General features: G+C 41.0%; 1 protein-coding gene across 1 annotated transcript in view; it reads right to left on the reverse strand.

The window, feature by feature from the left end:
* Positions 1-2,413: 2,413 nt before the first annotated feature.
* Positions 2,414-27,614, reverse strand: part of FNDC3B (fibronectin type III domain containing 3B) — a 210,756-nt gene continuing 185,555 nt past the window's right edge. Inside the window, exons 24-26 of the mRNA XM_082319581.1 lie at positions 14,892-15,058; positions 11,512-11,639; positions 2,414-2,893 (exon numbers count right to left, since the gene is read on the reverse strand). Of these exons, the coding sequence (XP_082175707.1) occupies positions 2,582-2,893; positions 11,512-11,639; positions 14,892-15,058 (607 nt within the window). The 3' untranslated portion in view covers positions 2,414-2,581. The remainder of the gene's footprint in view (positions 2,894-11,511; positions 11,640-14,891; positions 15,059-27,614) is intronic.

A 27,614-nucleotide genomic window follows, 5' to 3' on the forward strand; every position in this document is an offset into this window, starting at 1 on the left:
TTTTTTGTTAATAGAGGAGTGACAGTCAAATCACTATGGCAGGATATACAAACTAAAAGAATGTCAAATTAACTTCTTTAGGGCCTGTCCCAGCTCCTGCGGGACCCTCTCCCTGCTAACCTCAGGGCCGGACTGGGCCTTCTCGTTAGCGCGATTAGAAGGGACACCGAACCCATTAGCAAGGACAGGAGTGCTTCAAGTGGAGCCCATGGCTTTCCTCTACACTTCTGCTCGCTGCTTTTAGTGTCATTTGTATTTCCAACTTTCAAAATTGACCAAATCATCTGAAGCAAGGTGGCTTTTTTTTTTTCCTTTTTTTTTTTTATTAAAGCAGGTTTTGTTAAAAAGGTGTCAAGCTTGGATTTCATAGCAGCACTGCTGAAACAATATTCCAAAAATAAAAAAAAGGGAATCTATTCAAATTTCTGGGTTTCCAAACTAGCGGTCTTTTCGTTGCTTTAAAAAATACACTCTTTTCCCCTCCATTGAAGATGGCTGTATATGCTTTGCTCACAAAATACAGATGCAAGGTCACAAAGTTTCATATCACAAATAAATTTAAATAAGATGTAAATAAATTTGACAAGCCATGACTTTGGCAAAACCAAAAAAATATATATATTTAGCTCAATGCCATTAGTTTGCAAGGCTACATTAAACTAATGATAGTCAATAACAAAATACAGAACATTTCTAATATTTGCTACATCTAGAGAGGCACACAGAATAATTCATTGATCTTAGCACTTTCTTTCCAGAGATGATTATGTTTTTGGATACATGTAAACGTTTGAATCACTGATAATGTTTTTTTGGCATTTAATGTACTAGATGCTCCCATCTTCAAAAACACAAGAAAATGTAAGAAGATTAATAATACTAGGAATGCTGCCAGGTAAAAAGTTGACCTAAAGTACAACAGTATAAAACAGACAAAATATAACATGCTACGGGGAGGGTGGGAAGGGGGATTAGTACATAAGTACACTTTTTATTTTTTATTTTTTTTACAATAAATAAAAGATTGCACTGTAATTGGTATTTAAAGTACTGTATGCAGTATATAGTATATAAATAAACCTAAAACAAAAATAATGTTGTTTTTTCCCCATTACTTTGGTTAAGGGAATATTAGGCTAGTACAGGACACTGAATCTTAGACGATGGAGACAGAGCACAAACTAGCTAGGACGAAAGCAAAACCAAGTAGCAAAAATATACAAAAACAAGAGGCAGGGAAATCCACTGTGTCTGTTGCACCCTTTTGGAATCTATTTGCACCTCCAGCTCATTTATGTCCCTGAGGTACTCGCACAATGTTGACTTAATATAAATAATCCAATGACGGAAGAGTTAAAATTCTAGCATCTTAATGGATTAAAATGTGTATCTTGGAAGGGGCGGGCACGAGGAGGGGGGACATTCCCATCGGAGCAGGACTCTTGTCTGAATTTTGCCATGTACCAAGTTATTTCAATTAACCCTGGGGTAAGAATAGCACAGACACCCATTTAAGGTATTTAAAATAAACAGATCTCATTTCTGATACCTCCAAAAAAGTTCCATAAAATGGATACCCCTCCAAAAAAAAAATAATAATAATAAAAAAAAAAAAAAGATGAACTGACAGTAAAGTTTGCTTACATCGAGTGTAAATCTCACCTAATTCAGTAGAGGCAGTAAGCTGTCACCAGCTCTAATCATATAAATCAGGCTGAACATAATAGAATAATATCTAGTATTAGATTAGGAGTAGTTATATACAGTGACGAACAGACAAGTTAAAGCAGCTTTTTAATAGCTGAACACGGGAATAACTAACTATTGCACAATGCCCTCTTAAAATTACTGCTAGGAATCAAAATGGTAAAAAAAAAAAATCTATAATGCTTCATAATTTATATGCAGTTTGGTTATTTGATTTCTTATACAGGCAGTTTATAGTGTTGTAACTATAAAAATAACAGATAATTAAAAAGGTTTTTTGACTGCAGGATATTGTTCCGATTTAAATGCACTAAACAGTTAAAATAACAACTTACGTTTTATCTTGAAAAAACGGGGGCAAATGTAGTGAATAATTCATAGGCAACATTGCTAATACTGTTCAAGAAAAAAACCTGGTACTGTTGACTAACACTGCATTCTAGTCTTACCACTATACACACTTGTGACTAATGTTTAGAAGGAAAAAGAAGAGACAAAAAAGTGACTCATGATTAAAATTTCCTAAATAGTAAGATAAAATAAGAGACTGTAAGAACTTCAGTGAAAAAACCAAAACGACGTTTAAAAGGCAAATTGGTGACAATTTTGAAACTGTGAAGGAAAAAAATAAATCTTGCTTTTGGTATCTGGTTTGCTTGTTTCTCCAGTTTGACCACTTCCTAGTTTTGAATTTCAAAAAGGTGCATCAAAACACTGATTTATCTCTCTTCAAGCTAGAACTGTAAAAACAAGAGAAGTATATAAAATGTATGGTAGAACAAAAGGATTTCAAAAAAAGGAATATCTGAATAAATGTGTGGATTATAATGCGTAGCATTAGTTAAATTTGTATCTCAAACTTCCATTGAATTCTCTACTTCATAAAGAAGTATTGTAATATACAGGCGAATATAATTGACAAACTTGCAAAGCCAAGAACAATGAGGGCTGCAAACTGTTCATCAGTAGGAATCATGCTCTTTATCTTAGGATCATCTATGCTTCCCATTTCTCCTGCAAGCATGATCTCATTTCGCTGGAGCATAAAGGCAACGGATGGGCTGAAAGGTCCACTAAGTTCCTGTGAGGTATCCAAGCACCGGCGGCAGACGCAGACGCGAAAGCGATAGTCTGTGTTGACTTGAAGGCCTGAGATGTGGAATGTGGTCTCTTCTCCTTTGTACACCTTCGAAACAAAACAGCAAGCACAGTCAAATACAAAGAGCAAGACAACCTCCTCCTCCTCTCATAGCATCAAATAATTTAAAAATGGAACAACGTTAGATTTTGCAAGGATTTGGGCCAGAAAGTTCGGTCAAGTCTGAGTCTTGTAAGGAAACATTGCTGCAGCTCTCAAGGGAAGAAGTCACTATGTCAACGTAGGTTTTGGACAAACAGAGGCATGTGGAGGACTACCTAAGAGGTGTCCAGCCATGAGAGGTCTCAATACAGAGGGTTCAACAGAGCCAATGCACACAAGGACAGACAAGACTTCAGACAATATATCAAACATAAGACGTACTCATCTTTTCTGGGCGTGACAAATACTGCAAACATGTTTATGTACTCTTAAAATGCGACTATGTGCTTAAAACGTGTCTAAGGCATAAGCACCACGTTTGGCCCCAAAAGAAAGAAAACCTGCATACTACACTCATTGGAAGACATTCACTGTATAATTATGAAATTGGTTACAAATATTATTTTAATGTACTTTCCTCACATTTCCCTCAAGAGTCAGCAATTTTGCTAGAAATTACACTTTCAGAATTGTGCAAACAATAAAATATTATTAAGGTATAAAAAAAGGTCCTCTTGGTTGCATTGCATTTGGTTCTTTAGCAATCCGAACCCATCAAATCAAACGTAGGTACCGTATGACTCAGAGAGCATGAGTCACAATATGAGAAAGAAGAGAGATAACTGAATATCTAAGAGACGGTTTTACAACTTAAATGGAAAAAGACCACTGGAAACATTTACGAACTCCGAAAACAAATAACTAGTCAACAATTTATATAACGGAGGGTTGTTGAAACTGGTATTTTATGAAATGAAAAACATGTCACAAAGTGCCCGTGTCTGCTGGAAAAAAAAAAATAATCCTGAACTTCAGCTCCTCCTCCCTTTGCTCATTTAGCTGGTTTCCTTCTCCTCGCTGCGGGATCGGAAGGCTGAGAGCATCGCTGCCCTCCCGGAGGTGAGAACTCAACTTAGGAAAGGGTAACACGAGGGAAATTAAACGCGAGCCGACAGAGGACTTCCTCTGCGTTACTCTGGAGTGAGAAATACAGGAGGAAAAAGAAGAGCCGCGCTCAGCTAAATACCACGTAGAGTCCAGCTTTCCTGCCCGTGCTTGCCCCTGAGACTCAGCCCTCAGATAAAACGCCAGTTGCTGATTTCTTAAGAAGGTCTGGGACAAAAGATGAAGGTTTTTCTTTCATTCATTCTCTCCCCTCCTTTTAAACTTTCACAGTTTTTCCACATACTGGCTCATGTTTCTTGGCCCCCAGGCATAAATCAAGAAGCAATGTTTAAACAAAATTACTTTACCTTCCTCAAGTATACTTAGCATTCACAGGAAATTCACTCTAGCTCAAGTGACAGGAATACAACAAACTCATACCGTAAAACTCTGCGATTAACCACAGCTATGCACTCTTGCCTTTCTTGTCGTCTTTGCTTGTCTTCCCAAGGCCCCTGAGAAGTGAGTCACTAAGCTACAGTAATACAGCAATTGCAGGGAAAACAAAACTGCGAGCGCTGTAGCGGCCCATAGAAATAACGGGAAGGTTGGACCATCTGCTTGCACAGCGTACCTCATAGCGAGAGCCTCCCTGCCACTCCATGTTGCAATTTCTAACACCCGCCTGTTGTGGGCAACTGTCCTCCACCTACTCCATCATCGATGCTACATCTTGTCGGTGGTTAATACTTCAGTTTGCTCCCAAATATAAACGATCATGGAAAGAAAAGTTGCATGCATTTGGCACGTAAATGTAGGTTCAGCAAGTCATTAAAAAAGGACATGTTCTTCCACAGGACCAGAGCCAGGATTCTTCTACGTGGAGGACTTACCTAACTCCCGTTTCTTTAGACTCTGAGACACAATAACGCAAAGCATCTGTCCTTACAAAGCAACTATAAGCAAGGTATGTTTTCTGGTGCTGTTGTAATTATTAATTAAATTTCAAAATGCATAACCAGAAGAGCTTTGTATGCCTTTGCCATAAATGAACCTTTGCAACCAATGTGACGACTTCTAGAGCAAAATAAAACCCCAGTAAAATCCAAATAATGACATTTAATAAACATTTTACAATCTAATCTTCATAAATTACGTTTAACAGATACTAGGGATGGGATGTATACAACCTGCCTTTGCACTGAGAAAACCTGTCCAGTTAATTGTTTTTTCACTTGTTTTGTTCTGTCGGTGTGGTGAATACCAGTGTAACTGGAGGCGAAGTTTGGCTAAATCAAAGACTTGTATCTTCATTACAGTCTAATAAATACAGATGACCAAGTTTACTCAAGCCAGCTAGTCAACAGCACTTCTCAGAAAAAGGCCAGACAGTCAAGTGAGAGAAGAGTGCATCGTTACAGTTTGAAACACAGTTGAAAGTGCATTGAATACACGAATTAATATTCACTAATAATAAAGAGAAAACATTTCCTGCACTAGAGCCAGGAAGGTGGTGGAAATTGTCCTGCTTTCAGTGGTTTGATGAGTATTTAGCACCAGTGGATCTACGTCCTTTCTCAGCAACAGGTAAAAAAATTATTGTGCTTAATTATCATTCACTTCTGACAGCAGCCTCTACGTCCTCCACAACCGGCTGCAGCGAGCACCCTGGAGATACTCCTGGCTCCAGCTCAATTTTGTCTGCATTAGATTCCGTAGGACCAGGCTAAGCCAACGCAGGATGCCCTCAGCACAAAGATGTACGCTCGGCTGTGAACACAGTTACACTCTGTGAACGGACTTCACATACACAACAGAGAGGAAAAACAAAATTAATTTGACAATTATGTGTAAGTCTTCAAATTTGCTAAACAAATATTAAACCAAATATGACTGTATAAAGCAGCATATTTTTTTATATGTAGCATGTTATGCTTTGGTGGCCAACAAGTCAAAGTAAAGTGGCTATCCAATTTATCACTTCCAGTTGCTAAAACCAGCTTTTCTGTTTAGGTACCTGAGAATATAATAAAAACATGATGAGCTTTTTGCCTAGCTCCTTCAATGAAAATATCATCACAAGTAATAAACTGCTGCTGAAGCCTCTTACGGCATTTGATCCTATTGATCAAACCAGACAGCTCAGAGAATTCCTGTAGGCAAGTATTTCTCAACTTCACTGGTGTCACTGAATAATTCCAACCCCCCTCCATCTTTTCCAATAATAAAAATGACAGCCACAATTGCCCTATAAGCGACACACTGGAAAGCGTGAGATAGCCTTACCTGGTTGTTGCACTCCACTGCAATGACCAGTGTATTTAATAATTAATAAAAGCCCATTTTGTATGGTGATAAGAAGATCAAGAATCAGAGGCAGGTTTCAATCTATTTAGAAAGCATGCCCACTTAAAAAGATTTAATTTCTTTGAAGTGATCTGACAGATTTCTCTTTAAGAAACTGGCTGGGCTTATTATTTTATCCAGGCTCAAAATCAGCTTCCCTCGCTCCACTGCCGAGATAAACCCGTAAGAGCTGCCTGGACAGCCTTGTCTCCTACACAAAGCAAATCAGAGTCTCTCAGATCACCTTCCGCGAGGTGGGCTGCCCTGAAAAGCTCTAACGAAAGGAAATTATTTGCTCCGTCTCATGACACAAAATTGGCATCAGGAGGCAGAGAAAATACTCAATGCACGTAGCAACGCGTACTGTACCACCATGTTGTATTTTGGCATGCAAACAGTACAAATACCTTTGACTTGCTATTTAAAATAGAGAAAGAAAAACAATTTTTTGCCGATTTACACAAATTAACAGTGCACTGAATGCGTTTCAGAGATTGTCTGTCTACAGGGTCTGAAACACAGAAAAAACAAGAATAAAAACTAGCCCTTGGTAAGACTGGCCGGGTTCTCCCAGGTGCCCTCCTCTTGGTGCAGAGCCAAGCAGGCTCCCCGCTGCAGTGCTGGGGGAGTTTTACACATCCAGTGCCTCTACCCATATCTCTTCTTCTTTTGGAAAGCGTCTGGGGACAGTTTTCTCCCAGAAGAGCTGTGGCAGAAGCTGATGAAACACCATTACCTCCAAATTCTCAGAAATGTCAAAGGTAGAACATTTTGCCTCACTGGCAAACAACTTAAGATAAAGAAGCTTTAAAACTCGGCTCTCATTTCCCACGGATCGGTGATTCGATCCCCAGAGCTGCTCAACTGGGAAACTAAAACTTAGGCTGCCGAGTGTTACGACTGTTATCCCAAGCTTCAGCTCCTGCGCCGCACAACCCAGCCCGCTCCCCGAGCTCCAGATTACAACTGTGCAAAACTGGAGACAATTTTAACACACTTGAAAGCCAAGTTCTAACTGAGCAAGCTTTGCTTTGCTAGCTGAAACTGCAACAAACAGAAAAAACAGAGCTGGGCCACCGATCCCTGCAATCTGCCGGGATTTACATCCTGAGTCATAAACAAGGAAAATCTGATTTCCTAAGAACTGTAATGTCATAATGCCATTGCTTTTTCAAGTATCGGAATAGTTGAAGCGTACAAATACAAAGGAACGCATTGCGTAAGAAACAGGAAAAGGAGTATTTAATATTTTTTTAACATGCTTTTTAGGGAGCTAAATTGTTATCTGTTTAGCTTCTGGAAATCCAGTTCTTCAGACAATTCTCAGCGGAGAAATATTCACAATGGGTTCTCCCAGAGGAGGGCAGGGATGGCTATAGCCCCATTCGGAAAAAAAGGGCTTTTGAGTACTTTGATACCACCTCTGCCAGGTGAACTGGTGGAGGAGTGTTGGTTTTTGGAGGCGGAGGGCTGCATACAGCGGGAGGGAGGCAGCTCAGGTGTGATGATCCAGAGAGAAACGATAGCTTTACCCAAAAGCCCATCAGTGGCTGCCATTGCAGCGGAGGAAGGAAATGCTAAAGTGATGCAGTTTATAAGTTAATGAAGATGATTATTTTCTATAACTTGCATTTGTTTCTACAGCATAAGCAAGGTGCAAGTACAGACCGGTGGCTGCTCCTAGGCATTCTTACATCTCTCGAGGGCCTCATCTCTAGGATGGCATACACAGCAAAAAGACTAAGGAGCTCGAACTTTGAGAGCTAACAGATGGCAGATAGGCTTTGTTTTCTCCTATTAATGTTTTATTTCATAATGATTTTTCTATGTTTATTCACTTCAGATACAAAACACACTAGACAGGTGTTACGATGTCCTACGTGATACTGGTCCGCAGGTGGTCCCAGAACAACCCGTGCCGTGTACTAAAGAGCTACGCTGTGGGAATAATGGAAGTGAAACATGGCCACTTATTTCAGCGTGCACCTGACCCTGTGCCAGAATAAACCGAAGCAGACTACTTCATGCTTAGTCAGCACAAAGTGCCCAGGTGGATTTTCTCTTCTATTAATGAAATTAATATGGGAGAACATCGCATTCTGCACCTTCTGAAGGGCTTCCTAGCAAAGAGCTGGGTCAAGATCTGTAAGGTAAAATTTTCCCAGAAATAGGAATTGAGTGTCACATCTGTGCTGCCCGAGTACGGATTTGTGTGAGCTTTCTTATGAAGTCCACTGAGACTCTGTGCTCGACACCATGCCACTCCATGTGCACAACTGCTCCCCAAACAGTCATGGGATATAGCCGTGTTTTGAAAAGTCATTAAAATCACAATCGTCATTAAAAAGTTCTAAGTCAGTTTTCATGATGATAGGATCTTCCATTTCCAAGCTTTTATTTGGATGCAAAGACTAAAATCTGCTATGTAAAGCATACAATGTTCTTGTCAATAAAACACCATCACACCAGTTTAAAATGCATGACAGAGGATAAATGCTAAGCCCCTATCACAAAAGGCATAATGACATCTTCCCAATATGTTTGTCAGAATAACAATATCTTTGCAAAATTTCCTGGGGGAGAAACAGAGACATATATCATTCTCCCATTCCCTACACACAAAAAATGATTGACATGCATCATCATCTTGATTTCTGCCATGCATAGTCACTTCTGCAGATGGTAATGCTTAGTGAATGCTTTACCCTTTAATTGGTTTGTTCTGCTCCAGGAGATACCTGCACGTGAACTTAGACTCATAAGCTTTTACTCATTTCAACACTGAAAGCAAGAATTAGAGCTTTAAGGTAAAATGAGGAAACTGGTTTTGGTCACCTATCAGCTGTATTCACCTGAAGTAAATCAACTGGGAGCAGACAGGCAGCCGTGGCTCCGTGCATTTGTAACATGTCTTCCTAGTTAAAACTGTTCAAGGCCTTGCCTTAAATAGTTGCCTTTAAATTGCTGCAAATAAAGCCATCTATTGAGAGGATTACAGACTTGTAACAGAGAAACAGCTTTATGTGTTCATTAGTTGAAAAGTTTCAATTTTAAGGTAATTTTAGAAGTGGATTTTAATTCTATGAAACGCTTCCCATCTGCGTTTGGGCTGGTGTAAAAGATGTCGCAGAACAGAGACAACTGTGTCCTGGAGGGTGGGTGAAGGTGAAAGCATCTGAGGATGAGCGACCCGACATGCGATATGAAGTCCTGCGTAGCCCCTAAATAGCTTGAAATAGCTATTTGTTGCATTTATTTCCAAGCCAGTGGGACATAAAAAATGATTTCATGCAGCTATTTTTCTCCTTCTTATCCAGCTATACTACCCCTGGCTCTTGCAAAATGCACTGGCGACTGCTATAGGAACTCCAGTCACTTAAGACACTGTTCTTTCTCATGGGTGTATTTAACAGCCTGAAAATCTACAGTATTTTTCAGTTGTGCAACCCTTCAAAACAATTTGCAAAACTCTTCTAGTATAATATGCCCCCTGAGATACCTATGCAAAATATATATGTCACTGGCAGGGAACAAAAGAGATTCGAAAGTAAATTTAGGTCTTGCACTTAAAACGTAATTAACATATCACTAAAATTACTTTTCAGCTAAAGAGCAGCAAGTGATCGCACGCATGCCAGAGCAAAGGTAAAGTCAAACGCATTAGCCAGAAAATCACTGAAAGACGTTCGTATATTTTATCTCCTATTCACATAACCGGAGCTAAGAGCACGCGCACACAGCTACCGCCGCTCAGCTAACGGACAGTACGTCAGTGACGTGCCCGGTGCTGAGAAGACACCCACGTTTGTGATGAAGATAAATAATTTTGATGGGTGAAACCGATTTCTGAGACCGTGAAAGAGTGGAACTCTCCCTGTTTCCCACAGCCGGTTACCAGCCAGCCCAGCTGCAGAAGTCACAGTGCCAGCTTTGAGCATCCCAGCCGGGACCTTCTTTTAGCGAGTCACCTGTGAAAACTCAAGCAAAACACCCCTCAGCAGGGTCATGCTTCATCAGAAATGAAGACCTTTGATGTAAGACCCTGAAGGTACTTTTTATTTCCTTTATTGCTGGGCTTTTTCATACCACAATTTCTGGACTGCAAATATTAAGCCATCACCTACCTTAAAAGAACATGAAGCCATGCCCTGTTCTCCCCAAGGACATCCAGAACATTTTAAGCACTGAAGCTATGCTTACTAAAGCTGTACGTGGAGGTTATACATCAAGGCTACTTTGTGAATCAGGCAACAGCAAAATGGGTCCACTTATCCACTTAGGACTGACATTATGAGGCCAACACAGTACAGGGAGGTTTTATTACCTATATCAGCACCAAAAATGTTTCCCGAGAAAAACAACGGTTAGGTTTCTGAATCTTTAGCATCCACATGAATTGTCTTGCCTTTATTTATGTTATTTTTGAAAATTCATTAATTCACAGTAACATTCAAAAATAGACTGAAGAGGAGCAAAGACAGTTGCAAAGTACTACCTTATTCACAATTTTAAGAATTTAATTTAAGGTTTAACATATCTCATTCCCTAATTCGGACTTATTTGGAATCCATATGACAATGAAAGAAAGGACAGGGAGAAGACAGGGTCATCACATGGTCGGAGGTGTGACAGGTGAAATAAAAGATCTAGCTGTGAATGAGTTGTTCTCTTTCACAAGGGAAACGTCCACTTGTGATCTCTGATGACAAGGAAAGGAGGATCAGCCATACTTCATTCACTTTGTTTCCACGGTGCAAGAACAGACACGGTTTCTGTGGGGCAGCTGATATACAGCAGTACACTTCCTTGCATCGAAACCTCAGACAGGAATGGGATGGCTGAACAAACCGATCAACAGTTGCGTACTTGACCGAAATCCTCGATGGAAGGTCTTGAAATTGGCTTAGTGAACGAGGAGGATAACCTACCTACTTCATCTTCTCATCTGCAGACCACAGTTAGCACCAGCCAGTTCAGAAGAAAGCATGGGTGGACAGAACTGTCACTTCTCAAAGGTTAGTTCAGTTAGAAATAGTGATTAACTATGGACAGAGCGCAAATCATCCAATAAGGTAATGATGTTCTACATAGTCCCTCTGGGGACAAAACAACCTATTACAGTCCTTAATTTTGACTCAGCCTTTACCAAAGTTCATGACGCATCACCATAAGGTGTAATTCAATACAGTAGAAAGAAGCAGCACAGCGAATGTTCAAGACCATTTCCATTATATCATCAATTTAGCAATATCAAAACGAGACCATTTTCCTACCTGCTTGTATTCAGATTCTCTTCCAACCAGTACCTGCAGAACATAACCAACAGGATCTCCCTTCATGGGTGGGACCATTTCCCAGGTAATTTCACAGGCGTTTCCTCCCAGCTGTGTCACTCGAGGGGCTACAATAAAATTAAATAACGTTAACATTTAATTTAAAGACTGCCTTGAAATCTTATTAATTTTACACGCATTGGGATATATACAAGAACATTTTAAAAACAGAACTTTGGGACATCACAGGGGTTAGTAGCACATAATCTGTACTGTATTTATGTGGCCAAAAACCAAATTGGTCTCACCACTGAATGAAAGAAGACTGGGGCTGGATTTTTATGTCACTCAAAAGTCACATTTATTTCAGGACAGTCTTGCCTGATTAAGCAGTTCAGAATTCTTAGGGTATTAAACAATGACAAACACTGCTCACAGAAAATTGGGTGAAATTTAGAGCTGATCAAGAAGCTCCTAAGAAGCTTACTGTAGGACTCAGATGACTCCTGCAGAAGGAGAGTGAGCTATTAGAGCATCTCTCATCTGGCAGCTGTGGGAGCTGCTAGAAAGGGGGAGTGGATGTGATAGAAAACTTTGAACTTTTAAAATTCAATTGCAATGCTGTGCGCTGATCTTTTCAAAGCCGAAGCCAACGCACGCGTTACACGGGCATTAATAAAAGCAGTAATTTTGTGAAGTTCTGTGCCAGTGGAGACGTCTGCATATTCCTCCCATGCTACATGTCATGGAAAGAGAAGAACAATATCAAACATTTCATTCTGGAAAAACAGGAGAAGGAATGTGAGAAGGGAAGCTAAATAATCTTCTGTATTAGAGATTAAGTCCAGCCTGGGAAGCAAAAGTACAAGCAAAAGTAAAGACTTGGACTCTTATCTAATTCTGAGCCTGACATTCAGACGATCAGACCTGCTATTTCTAGCCAGGCTCAGACTAGGGCTTTCACCAGACCTCTCAGAAATTCAATTTGTCAGCTGTTACAATGCTGCCGTCCTTGGGAAAGGATCTCTCTCACCAGCTGAAAACTGCAAGACACGGTCCGATGCCTGACGGCAAGCCCGCAGGTGAGCCGAGCAGAGTACTAACAGCGGCAGCGTGTTTACGTGTACAACTGTGCATCTGCCACTGGAAGGCATCAAAACAACTGCAACAGCATCCAGTGTCCACCAACCTTTTTATCAGGCAGAGCAAGCCAGCACATGACCAAAAAAATGAAACTTGGAGAAAGAAAGCGCTAAACGCTTTACCGAGTGGTTAACATGTGCACGTGCAAGGACATGAGCTTGTTAAAGGCAATACAGATTCCCAACCCTACAAAAACAGACAACAGGAGAGTCTATCAAAGAAACAAATGCTGCTGCATACATTACATGAATTTTAGACTAATTCGTTACCACCCAAGAGGAACACATGAATCATACGCGGACCCAAATGTAATCAATATCCATTTGCTTCACTCTGCACATCTGCCAGTGTTGAGAGACTGGTAATAGATGCCTTCATCTCAGCTGACACCACCACTCTCAATTATTTTCCCTCCTCCTTCCACCCTTCACCCTGATACATGTAGATTTTTGTCTGACACTCACAAAACACTGCCATTAACAATAATGCTATTTTAGGGTCGATATCACTAAGTAAGTAATTAGGATACTTTATAGGAGAATAAACATGTGCTTCTGATACATGAAAAACCGTCTGAAGTTTATCACCTACATTCCTCTGTATGGCTCCGAACACAGAAGGGAATCAACACCATCATTTTGCCTCAACAGATCTCTCTTCGCTATGGCATTACCTCCCCACGGTGAGTGTTCACCAACGCAGTTTTTGTTGTGCCCTTTTCTCTGTGAGAGTCAGTATTTTGCCATGTACCTGTGGTCCTAGCCCACACACAACCCGGTATTTGCACCGTATCTTAACTGCTTGATATTCAGCCCAGGGTATGAGTCATATTGAACAGGAACTAAAGAGGCAGGCAGGGAGTTCAAAACAAAAACCTAGGTGAGATCTGAATTTAATAAAATGGATTGCTATCCAACAAAACAAAAATGTGCCTACAGTGCATGCCGGCATCCCTGTGCTAGCTTTATCCACTTCGTGCCGCTAAGGGAAGCAACAGCAGCATGGACTCGGCACCCACGAGCGACACGCGCCTGTGCCCAAGCACCCCGACAACTTGCAGGTGATGCTAAAGCTGTGAAGCACACCCTCCCCGCCACCGTCACCTACGCAGCCTGGCTGACCCAGCAGGTAGCATACCTTACAACTGCCTGGAGTGAGTCAGGACAGCTCACCGCTGGATAAGTATATTTACCCTTGAACTTTACACCAACCACATGCAGGTATCTTCTTCCAGAAGCAGCACTGAGGCAAATGCCAAAACCCAGGGGATATCCAGGTAGAAACGAAGGTGGGAATCTCACATACGTTGATTTTAGCGTAGTGAAGCCAATCTCCTAATGTCCTTTCTGCACTTGAGTGTTGTTCTCCCTGGGGGTGATTCAGAGCAGCTAACCTAGGCACCAGGGAAGTTACACCCCAGCAGTGTTTTCCTCTTTCTCAATCTTTGATAACTAACGGTGTAAAAATCACCAAAGCCAGATTTTAAATACAGCCGAGCAAATGAAACCTCTCTGACAACCGAACAGTTGCTGTTTCTCACAGTAAACGGTACTGCGTGACAAAGGAGTTTTAAGCACACAGGAGAAAAAGGTGCATCTGATTTCAGCTGAGTTTATCTTTGTAATAGTTCTCCTTGGAAGGAAGGAGCAAAATTACTTAGGCCAAAACTTACACACCGTAAAAGACGTTTCAATATAAAACTTCATTTAATTAGGCCTTTTGTTCTTCTAGGGGAACACATGCCAAGTGAGATTAAGAATCTAATGTTTTATGTATGTGAAATATCATTATTAATTTTATAAATTAAAAAAGAAAAATAAACTCTGAAGTGCTATGCTGAACATCACCTACACAACTTAAACAACATGCAACTTTACTAACGCTTAGGCTGGTATGTACACATACATACTAAAACTGTTACAACCCTTACTGAAGTGCCGCAGTATCCAGAGCAATCCCTTGGTAAACATTATTGTTAGCAGCAGCATTTTAACAGTTTATGTATAACAACAGTGGTTGGTATAATATTTATATTGTTTATATGAAGTTTTTGGTGATAATTTAGCTTCCCACCATAATGTAAACTTCACAATTCACAGAAATACACAAGCAGCACAAACTGATTTTTCACGTGTTATTGCATACTTATGTTAACCCTTACAAACTCACTGCGTACTTACCAATTACGTAAATAATTATGTGTTACTTATGCATATGGAAAAAGATCTATTACGTACCTTTGATTGCAGGTGGGACTGACTTAGTTGTGCAGAAGGTACATATTTCTGAGAAAGGTCCCTCCCCAGCGTCATTGACCGCCTGTATTCTGAACGAGTAACAAGTGGATTCTGTCAGCCTCTGTATCTTGTACGTATGACTTGGTCCCCTATAAATCGGAATAAACCTGGAAACAATGAAAATGAGAACATGTAATTACACTGGAGCAGCACTGACATTTCTGGCTATTACACATATCAGGGCAACGTATCCGTATTGGGAAAACTGGCACCACGTGCTTTGCAGAGCTGTTAAAGGCAAGTACAAAAATGGCACGTTATTAACGCGCTAACAATGATTAGTAGGGCAGGGAAAGCAGAAGTTCATTGCCCCTTTTGCAACTAATACCTTGCAAAACGATTATGTGAATTATCAGGAAAAACATCTGTCAATGCATTTCCTACTACATAGTCATCAAAACAGATTCAACCCGTGGTCTACTACAATACACCACGTGTGCTGCTGCTTTAAAAGTATGTTTAAAACAAGATTAATACTTTGAATCTTTTATTGCTTGATTTGTACTTCATTCGCGCATTAAGACCCAAAAAACACATCTTGCGCACATCCGTGCCATTTTAAGCCAGAGGAACTCTATTTAAATCAGAACATACGGGTTGCATAACGTATGTGTAATGTATTACACACTTCTCGGTTTTGAAGAATTTACGGACTGAAGACAGCCAAACAGCAGAGGCAGAAACAGATTCAGAGAGAGAATACATGGTGGCCTATGAGTGAAAAGGCATGGGGGAGGCACGATTATAGCCAGGGGGATATGGAGGATGGAAAAAGGTGCCAGCTTAGGAGCTCGGGGGGACAACCGTACCGACAGCTCTGCTCGAGGAAAAAGACACGGCACTAAGGAAACGACTTCCAAAATACTTCCATTGACAAGACTAAACATCAGCACGCACAAACTTGTCCAACAATGTAATGTAGAAAAAAATCAATGTCACTTAATCTAAAAAAAAAAAAAGGGAAGGAAAAAAAAGTACAAGTTGCTAGAGAGAATCTGACTTCTATTTTCAATGGCTCTGCTCAGCTAAATGCTTTTCAGTAACTGTCACGTATTTTCAGTAACATGTCAGCAATTTCTAACCGAGATCCTGGCCCCTGGGTGCTGAGCAGAACGGGGGTGAAGGTAAATAAAGAGGGAGCACCCAGCATCTTGCACCAACCCGCTTCGCCTCCGCTGGGGAACAAGGTCTTCTGGCAAGAGTCCTGAATCTGGAGAACATAAAATTCACCGCGTAGGATCACATAGTTTTTTTGATGATTTAGTACACTTCTTCAAATATCTTAACCATTTCAGCGGATTGGAAATCACCAGGAAGCCAACAAAGAGATTTGTTTTTGACCTCCCTATCTAGGTGCTAGCTTTATCCTCGATAATAAGTCCTTTGGCTTTGCATGAGATACGCAGTATAACCAATTTGAGCCTTTCAAAGAAACTGGGTCTGTCATTAGCTCTCAGGGACAGAAATCAATTCATATTACATGATGATTGAAATCCACGGAAGTACAAACAGAGAGATCAAGAATAACCTGTAGTAAAAAGAAATGTTCAGGTAATTTAAATTGCTGGAAATGTACTCTGAGGACTAATGTGACTTACTACCCCCACCGAGTTTTAGTGAGCCCCTCACCTTGACTGGAAATCAAAGATCTATGCCCACAAGTTTTTAAGAGGAGATTTTAGAGCCAATTTCCAAAGAAGAATTTTTTTTTTCCAGCCTTATGCTTATACAGTTTTAAGGACTGCCTGCTATCCCACATTTTTGAGGCTCACGTAAGGAGCTATGGCACATTTCAAAAGACTGCCACAGACCTGTTCTCATGGAATAAAATTTCTTGGGATTCACTGCACGATGAACAAAAAGCACACGTATTTAGGACAGCATTAAGACTGAAGAGACAAGACTACTGTCTCTGCCTCCCTCTCCACTTGTTGTAGCTCAATCAGGCAGCTGGCTCAGAAACCACTGCAGTGTTCAGAGAACCGCTGAGACTCGTCTCTGACCCCGATCCGAGGGCGACAGATAGCAATGCAGTATTTTAGACTAATGACCTTTTTATAATCATCCGTGGAGCTAGGATAAATATACCTTACCAGCTACCACACAAGCACACCCATACCCCAGTTTGGGCTTATAGTACACTTGCTAGACATATTTATATGGTCAATACCAATGACTTAGTCCTGAAATGACACTTTCGCCTTTTGAATATGATTAAGGTTTCATAACACTGAAAAAGTGATCTGGCAAAACACTTGCGCTCCTCCTGTCATCTGGGAATTGGACTAATGCTTCCGTCCGGTTTCCATCTCCACCCCTACTTCTCCACCTCCACTTCTCTATCTCAAAAAACCTCTGTAATGAAAGCAAAAACCATTATGGAAAAGCTTGCATCTATGTTCAATACACAAGACTGTAATGGAAGCACACTTAAACTTCTGAGATTCAACCATCTTTGAAGAAAGAGGGCTTCCAATTTTGGAAGAAGAAAGGCTGATTACTAAGTCCATCAAATTCAATTGCTGTTAGGCTTTACTATGACAATCATGCTTTGTCACTGTCTTTGAAGATGCAGATCATGATGAAGAAACATAATGAAGATGAAACATTTTAACTTCAAAATACTAGTGATTTTTTGATAATAATGTAGTATTTTCCTCATGTCTAAAGTAGGTACTTTATACTCCTCTAGAATTATTTCTGTTATTTTTAAAAATAGTGTAGTTATTCGATGTAGATAGCTATAGACTTAGAGACTTATCCTACAGTCTTTCTTCAGTCTCCCAGGTTTTCTGCCAAAGGACCGCAACGAACTTAAAGCTGAACCGATCGGTGTGATCGCACATTGCTACTGGGATGTCTGCATCCATTAAACATGGTCTAAAGGAAGATAATTTGTCCATATTATTGCAAGCTGATTTTTTAAATCTAAAGATACTTTAAAAAGCACATTTAAATGTGAGCTCTATATACCTTCGCCTTCTTGGCAAGCCTGACATTGTTCACTGTGCTTTATCCAGGCCCTGTTCCATATATTTTCTTAAGAACAAGCCAGCTTTGAGCTTGTTTGCGAGGACTTAATCTCTTATGCATTTAAAAGTTGACTTAATCTGCGTACAGAAAAGCTCCCATGTTCTCTATCTCCCTCTCACTTTCTTCCAGCCTCTACTCAGTTCTCCATCTGAACATGGACAATGAGTTTTCCTTCTCAGGTGCTGTGGGATGCCATAAGCATGGTCATTAACACAGCACAGCCATGAAAAAAATCTTTCTGGCTTTTCAGGGTAATAGCTGAAGTACCCTGGGAGGGTGGATTTTTTCCCTACATCCCACTTCACTTACCTAACAGAGCTTTACATCATTCATAAACTGAATATGAGAAGACACAAGCCCCAGTCTCCATAGGGCAGCAACACAACTTGCACATCAGGCCACGGGAGCTGGGAGGCTTGTAGAGGAGCCGGGTGCGTGGCTCAGGAGAGCCTCCTCCATCCCTCCTCCCCGCACGGCTGGGCTGGAGCTGAGGGACGGGCACACGGTTGAACATGACCGAAACACTGCAGCTTGACAAACTGCCACTCCTTGTCCCTTCAATCAAAATGGATAGGCTTTTAGCTGCAACGTTGAAAAAGTTAGTTGAAACTCTAGTGAAATCACGCCCAAATACTAATATGCTGATGTTTGCAGCGAAGGTCCCTTAGGAAGGTCCCTTAGGGCAAGCTACACCTGCCCCAACCTCCCATCCCCGTGCTGCTCCTTCAGTAGCAATATTTATAGGGCTAAAAGGTGAACTGGATTTGAGAACTGACAGAGGTTAAAGATCTCTGTAATTGGTAGTCTTATATTGGATTAGTTCCTTAGCTGGTCCAACGTTACATTAGGACAGTTGCATTGGTAAAACTGTGGGGATAGTACGGGGGCACAAGTGGTTTAAACAAGCCAAAATTGCTCCTGTTCCTATACAGGAACACACTTACAGAAATACGTGTGTTTGGTTTCTTATTTCTTCATCACTCTCTCCTTCCAAGACAGACAAAACCAAAGCACCAAACATGCTCAAGTGTGTCTCAGCCAAGATGTCTTCATTCTCCAACCTCTACCTGCTCAGACCACTCGTGTGAATCCCTGAAGCGTCCTAATAAGCACCAAGAAATTTTCAATTCTAAGAGGTTTGCCCAGTTGCATTTAAAAGACAGTAGGCTGTGTACCTTAAACTGGTACCCTGTCTCTGAAAAAAGACTAACTCTGCAGGTTAATGGCATTCTCAATACAGTTGCATTAATTTTTTTTAAAGTTTGCATCATTCACGAGTATATCCGCAGTATTCATATTTAACATGCTGCAGTGTTGCCTCTCCCCTCCAGTAAAATAACAGCAGAAACTGAAAAGAAAGCAACTTTCTCCAGGGACGGAGACGCTCCCCGGAGGCTGCGTCCCCCTCACCTCCCTCGAGCGATCCCACTTCTCCCCTTCCCAGACATTCTCATGTCGGTCACGGATTATTCATTTACTTACACACAGCGGAGGAGCGAGAACACAATGTCCTGAAGCGATTGCTTGGGAGACACCGCTGCTGTTAGATTTTCATCAATACCTTTTTATTCTCAGTGAAGATCTTCTTGGAAATGTTTTACATGTCGCAGCTATTTTGTTTCCTCCACTTTAGTCACTTCCAGTCGAGCAGAGGAATATGAATGTACTCGCTCTACCTCTGCTCATTAGCTCTCGGTACATTCTAATCAGCAGGTTCCCTTTCAAACTCTTGGGTTTTGTTTATATTTTACTAACCCATTTGTCCTTACGACAATTCAATTTGAAAGAAAATCTACTGTACAGCACTAAATAAGACAGCAATCTTGAGCCAAGCACAAAGGCTAAAATAGCCATCCGGATGATTCGGTTACTGCCTCCCAGAAAAATGTGGTGATCTGCCACAATTTTGGTTGGAGAGAAATCATTAATACAGCACTGGTCTGACCTGGCGACCTGAGGCTTCGTTTCAGCATACACGGGCAACTGCGTAATTAGAAAATAAAGTACATGAATTTCATAAATCAACATCCCTGTTATCTGCACAATTATAGCCCCCACTTACTTTTTAGGACTGTTCTCTATTTTGTTTAAAGAACATTATCAAACACTCACTGATTTACGTGATTTTCTTTCCCCACCAGCAGGTCCCTACGCTACAAGGCGGCACCCAGGAAAGCAAAGCTTCAAAACAAAAACATCTAGTTCATCCTCTGAGAAGGAGAACTTCCATTTTTGAAATGGAAGTTTGTTTGTTTGTTTTTTTTTCTTGAGCAGAAAAAAACCTGTCCAGCCCTTCTGCTGGGCACAGCTTCTCTGGAGTTACTGCACCCACACTTCATTTCACAAACTCAGCTCCGATCCCTGGAGACCACAGTGCTCCAGTACGCCCCTATCTCCCACGATGCCGGCAAGGCCAGCGCTCCCTTCGTCATCCCCTGCATGCTGGACTCTGCCTGCATCCCCATCACCGGAGCGGATCGGAAGGTTTAACACCTCTTGGCTTTATGCTGAAGCTTGCTCCTGCTGATGCAAGAAAAAGTGCCGTTAATCTCTACTAAACCTAGATGCCAGAAGCAGAATGGAATTAACTCAGTAAAAGGGGAATGATGAGAACAGCTTTCGGCGAGGGTCAAAACAGAAGCACCATTTTGTTTGTTCAAGAGAGGCTGTAGAGGAACCCTGAAGCCTAAGTACAAAGCATGATGAACTAATACCTCTCACAATGGGCTAACTTATCCTTCCCCAGCCGTGAGCACCTTGCGATGTCTCTCTGATCCACACTAAGTATAGAGTGCACTTTTATTCTGTCAGTCTGGCAGAGATACAGGAGTAAAGTCAACGCACGATTTTTTAAATTTCTGCTGTATTTTAAAAATCTTCAGCTTAAAGAGAAAAGCTGGACATCTGCAGCATCGCCCATCCTCCCATCCCTCAGCGCTCCCATACCCAGTACCAGGCTGAGCCAATCGTTTCAGCACTGCCGGCTGAATGGCAGGTTTGGGGCACCTTTCCAAGCCACTCTTTGGCATCGTCTTTTGCAGCCAGGTGCTGAGGGAAGGGAAACACCTGGGCAGGGGTTCCCAAAGGAGTTTTGTGCTCCCACAACCTCCACCAACCCTGACTTCCAGCCCTAACGTGAGGTGTGGACCAAACCGATAGGACACCTTGGCTCCTCTCATCTGGAGATCTGTTTTCTAGAAGATACCTTTTGGAAAGCTTATAATGTATGCTTGTTCGTAATGTGGTTAGAAACTAACCTCCACAATGCACTGTCAATATAATTTTTGTTTATAGGCATAATAACAGGAGTCACTGAAGAAGGCAACTTTTCCTTCCTTATAGTTAGAAAAGCAAAAACTAAGTGGAGAGTGGAAAAAGGCAGGAGGAGAAGTGATAATAGTCAGATGGGAAGAGTTTTGTTTTCTTCGCTTAACTACCTAGCACATTTGCAGGCTACACAAAGAGTACTTGCAGCCAAAAATCGATTTTTAGCTTGCTTCTACTAGATCATCTTTCATCTGCTGCTGAATCTGAGCACGTAATCTATATTTACTACAGATAGTCACTTGTCAGATGTCTGGAATTATTGAAAATGGAGATGCCTTAACCTACAGAAGCTCCCCCATAGACAAGAAAAATTACTTTTTTGGAAGGAGCTTCTGGGCACATTGAGGAGGAATGGAAGACAGATCAGCAAAGTGCCTGACAGATGATTCCTGTGTGCAGCCAGATGAGAGGCCAAGGAACAGATAGGAAGGACAACACTGAGCACAACTTAATCTGAATGAACAGCATTTGAATGAAAAATCTGGGAGAAATTAGGGAGAGCATCCAACGGCCTGTTGAAACTACGCAGTCGAGAAGAATGAGATTACTAGGCAGCTACCAACACCATGGCTTGCAATAGCAATTAATAGTATTAATAAGTAACAGTAGATATAAATAAGAGCAGGCTTAACAAAGCTAAAAGCAAAACAGAGTTCAGCAGCAGCAAACTAATGCTCTTACAGACACATGCATTTTTATCTTCCTTGTGCAGCACTGCGACCCACTTCCCTAATGTGGCAGCAACTAATAGCCTCTATGAACCTTAAAATGATTCTCATTCAGCACATCACGTTCAGAACTATCTACTGACACGACAGTCTCAGTAATCTAGTTTGGCAACGCTCGCTAAGGAAGCAAAGCATAGCCTCTAGTTTACCAGCTTCAGCAAAATGAAGTTGGAACCGAAAGCTGTGCTCTTGGAAAACTGGCCAACGTGTTCCTGTGGCTCCAAGCTGAACCCCGTTACCACTTCAGATATTAAATAGTCATTATCCTGAAAAGGCATTATTTTTCTTATGAGGTTGTTAAAGATGTGCAGAAAATGGCTTTCATTATGGCGACAATCTTTGGTCTGGATGCTGCTCTTATTTATGATCTCCCATCTGGAATACTCAGTTACATCTGTGAAGTCTGAAGTACCTGCAGACGTACGCTGACCAAAATATAAGAGTACTGTGTTTGGTGTGGTTAACTACTAAATTTCCTACCAAACCAGGGATTCTTTGAACATACTTATGGAACAGCACCTAATTCTGTGTCTCACTAGATTCCTAATGTCTGAAACATCTCATCTCAAACATTTAACATGGTTTTCTCACATCTCACTTTGTTTCAAAAGATGACGCACATGCAGTTAACTCGTATCTACTAAAAATGTTGTTTTACTCCTGTTTCTAGGAACAAAGCTGAAATGCATTAACAAGTTAAGCTTTTTACACTTGGAACAGTTCTTCCCCTTCTCTTCCATTTGTGCAGCACTTACTGCAAAGCCCCAAGTATCTAATCAGAATGCTCTTAATATAAATATGATTACTGTTAAGAGCAATACTCATCCAGACGATGCAACACCATGAAGTGAAGACCGACTATTTTGCAAGACTTTTCTGAATGTTAACTTTCTATTTAGCCAGGCTCGCAGAGCAAACTGCAGCATGCCATATATCTTGGCACTAATTGTTAATTTCCTTTCATCATTGTTTTACCCAATATGAAAATGATTTTTCCTGCAGGTTTTTGCAAGGATATGCTAATGTATCTAATTTTATATTTTAATAGAATTTCACAAGCCAGTAGGCCTGATACATGTCAGTAATTGCTGCTAAAATGGGTGTAAATTGTCTTGATCAAATCATGGGTGTAAACAGTTTTTTAATTAGACTGCTTGAAACTTGCAGTAACCAGATAATGATTATGCTAGTCATCAGAGGCAGCACGGTTAGCAGTTTATCTCTCTGTATTTCTGTTCTACCTCTCTTCACGTTAATGCAGAGCAAACATACGTGTCAAGGCTGATACGTAGGACCACTTCCTAACACACGGAGACTGTACTTGGCACCGTCTTTCTGCAAAGACTGCTGCTTAGACCAAACCATCAGCTATGATGTTCCACTTCTACAGCCAGGGAAACTGCACTGGACGCTGTGACAGATGGGCTTCATTTGTGGGTTCTCTGCTGTTTGATATGCTTCTTTAAGGAGGAATTAGGTCAGAGAAACTGTGCTGGAACAAAGGGAAAATAGTTTCTTCTGTTATATACAACTTCAGCACGCTCGGGGGAGAAAAGGTTTCCAGCATCACTGGGTGAAGACAAGCGAATGATGGGAGAACCACTGGAAGGACTAGGATCTTCCTAAAACTGAACCTTTCTGCAGGAAAAAGGAGCCCATCTGCATCTCTGCACTGGCTTTACTGTTCAAAGCACGTTTCAATTTTCCTTAGAAACCACCTCCTGACAAGTGCTTTTTGGTTCCTCTCACCTTGGAAAATATTGGTGTAGATTTTTATAGTATGATACTGTTCTCTCTTTCTTATAAGCTTTCTGTAAAGCGTGAAATAGCTTATCATGCAATTGAAAAAGTCAGTACTGCCAGGAGTATCACTAACATCTGGGTTAGCAGGCACTGACACGGATGGGACAGCACATCTCCCTTTGGTACCGGGAAGATCTCGCATGTCTCCCCTGCTCATACTCAGGCTCTAAAGGCTCTACTCACGACCTGCCAAACAGGAGCGAGGAACGACAACCTGAGGCACTGGAAGGCAACCGGGAGTCCACCAAGCTTACAGCTCAGATCTCCTCTGTTGCCTGCACCGTGATAACAGGCACTCCTGGGACGAGGAGCGCCAGGGGTGATGCCTCCTGAAATAAGTACTCAAGTTAAGGTAAAATTCACCAAGTAGAAGACATCAAACCAAGGGATTATGTCATTTGGTTACAAATGTTCTTTCCTTGGAGTCGCTAGAAGTTTCCAGGACTACCTCAACGTACGTCTATGGCCTTTGGGACATTCGTATCCCAACAAGAAAAACAGTGTGTGCACAATGATTGTGCCCAATTAATATTTGTAATCATTAGCCAAGTTCTATTTTGTGAATCAATTTTTCATTTATACTGAAGAATAGTATCTCCTTAAATGGCAAGCACCTATAGTTTAGCCAAGTATTTTAAAACAGTTTAATACCTACATACATAATCTTTCATATGATCTGAAAGGGAAATACTACTACCTGTTTACCCAGTGATATGGGGTCATAACTCATTTATTCAGTAAATAACCATAACAAAAGCATTTACAGTTTAGAATGCCAGTAAACACCGTCTCTTACAATTCACGTACAAAAACAGATTTATTAAGAATTGTCAATGGTCCTTCATCGATATTTTTAAAGAATATGTTTAGGTTACTTCTTAGCCAACCTTACCATGATTCTCCTTTAAAATGTAATTATATATATATATATATATATATTTATTTGGATTCTGTATACACACAAAAATCATAGAATTCATCTCAACTGCAACATATATTCATCTAAAAGAAACACAAGCAACTGATAAATGACCCACTAATAATGTACTTGCTAATTCTCTCTTTCAGACTGGATACTGTAAGCATTTTAAGACACTAAGAGGTATAATTAGTTGTAGAAACAACTAAAGACTAATTACCAGTACGGGGGGGGGGAATCAAAAGCATTACTATAATTAGGTTCATTCGTTTCACCTGGAGAGGAAAAATCCACAGTATTCTGGAAAATAGCGCAACTTGATTAACGTGATTTTCTTGACATTACTAGAGTTAGGAAATGAAGTCACAACTGATAGTTTATTTAAAAAAAGAAAGGAAATTTTATAGTCCTCTTTACATAAAGGTCAACTACTCTCAACTAACGTTCCCATGTACTGTGCTTTCTAGAAACAGATTTTTCTTCATTTCCACTTAATGCTACGGATAATTGAAAGGACAAGAGATGCTAATTTGATCTTCCTAAATGTCACGCACTGAAGAGCAAATGACAGCTAAAGCAGGTACATTTGTGATGTGCACACCTTTTCAAGCCCCTACATTAATCAGCGTCAGGAGATTTCCAAGTATTCTGTTTCACAGGCCTTGCAATCAATGAAACATTTAGTCTCCAACAACTGGCCTGTTATACCTCATTACAGCACGGACAAGTTAAAAACAATTCTTAATGAGCAGGACACATTCAAGAGCACTGGCTGACTGTCACTGCATAAAACCGGAGCTGAATCTTTACAAAAAAAGCCATTAAAGCTATCAGGGTCAGATTTTGACTTACTGACAATTTTCTTTCTTTAAAAGAATCTGCTCATCTTTATATTTCTGTTTGTGAAAATGCTTCAACAGCATTTTAAAGCTCACTCCTATTTTAAACCTCATCAGAAGCAATGTTACAGTAAGGAAACTGCATGCTCAGATTCACTGAAGAAGGGAAAACTGTAATACTGAGTTGAGGGATTTCAATATGAAGCTGTTACAAGTAATTTCAGATGTCTCAGGGAATACAGTAACAATATCTTCTGAAAGACTAAGGATATGACAAGGGTCCATTCTGAATTATCCATGTTTACGCCGCAGCCTCTTCCCCCGAGTCAGGTGCTCTCTCTTCTCTCAACAGAGGGGACACCATGGAACCTTCCTACAACGCTTTCAAACCATAAAAGACTCCAAAACCTCCTTCTAGATGATTTATTTGGTGTCATTTTGTCACCAGAGACTGGCTTCCTAGAGAGGTGGTTGATGCCCCCAGCCTGTCAGTGTTTAAGAGGCATTTGGACAGTGCCCTTAATAACACGCTTTAGGTTTTGGTCAGCCCTGCATTGGTCAGGCAGTTGGACTCGATGATCCCCGTAGGTCCCTTCCAACTGAAATATTCTATTCTATTTAATTATTCCACTAGATGTCCACGGTTTACCTGCATTAGCCTGTTACAGCACTGCGCAATTAGAGGCCAGTGATGCTCAAAGAACCGTACTCCCATATTTTTCACCAGCATACACACGAGTGAGTAACCTCTCAGTCACGACGGGGTTTATTTTATTGGAATGATCTAAGAGAGGACTCCTACCTCTGCAACTAACTGCTGTTTCTACCAACTCATGTGTGGGCTGTCATTCTCTGTTCATTAGGAATGATAGCTCTCCTGAACGTACAAAACTTCGCCGCTGTATCCTTTCAGGACCATCTCTCATCGTGATTGATGCGCGCAATGGGGAGCAAAAAGGGACTGTCAGATAGGGAACAAATACATAGATCTCGTTGCCGAGACCTGCCAGCTCCAGCTGTTAAACACAGCACCCGGCACAGACGACAGCGCACCCGCTCTACTCCTCTGCTGCGCCCACGCCGGGGTGTGCTTCATCAGCCGGAGGGCTCAAGGTTATGGCTCATTTCAGGTATTATCTGAACTAATTGCTGCAAACCCGACCAGCAAAGGAAGCCATTTCATGCAAGGACTCCGTTCAAGCAGGAGGAGACAGTGCGATGTAGATAAGATGCACCTCTGCAAGCTCACGTGGACCATAAGCCAAATTTAAAGCTAAGACGACCTAGCAGAGTAACAAGTCCAAATTCCTCCTAATTAACAGCTCTTAAGAGACCATTTGCAGTCAGAAAAGTTTATGCAAAAGCAAAGGATGACACTAAAGCCTTGTGCAAAAGCAAAGGGGAAAAAGCTTTCCTTCTCTGCTGCCAGGTAACATAACGTATTTTATTCTTACAAGGAAACTTATTATTTTCTCCAACATAAAAACAGGTTTAAAACAATTTACAGTTCTTCACCATCCTACCTGCAGTGTTACATGAAAGCAAACAAAAGAAGCCTGCTGGATGTTTCTTTAGAGCTGACTTGATCACACGCTGCTGCAGGTGATGGGCTCCTGCCAAGCATCACTGCACTCCGAAGAAACTGGTTTTATCAGTCAGACTTTCAAATGGGCATTTATATTCATTGGACACCTCTCAGTATTAATACAGGGGAGCACGTACCGCTCTGCATCCGTACAGTTGAGATACTGGGAGGTATTTAGGCATTGTTCATGGTGGTTTTATTACTTACAATTAGAGCTTTTGGGCCAGATCTTCAGCTGGCATAAACTCAGCACAGCTCTATTTAAATTAAAGGAATCATGCTAATTTACACCGAATTATGATCTGTACTGAAGGTCTCTAAGGATTATCTCCTTGATACATCAGTTATTTTACCTAATTAAACTAGTTGAGAGTGTTTCTTAGTAAATTATGAGCCATCTATGATATTTATTCATTGAAGAGCTCAGAC

This window comes from Platalea leucorodia (assembly GCF_965183815.1).
Source record: "Platalea leucorodia genome assembly, chromosome: 8".
NCBI lineage: Eukaryota > Metazoa > Chordata > Aves > Pelecaniformes > Threskiornithidae > Platalea > Platalea leucorodia.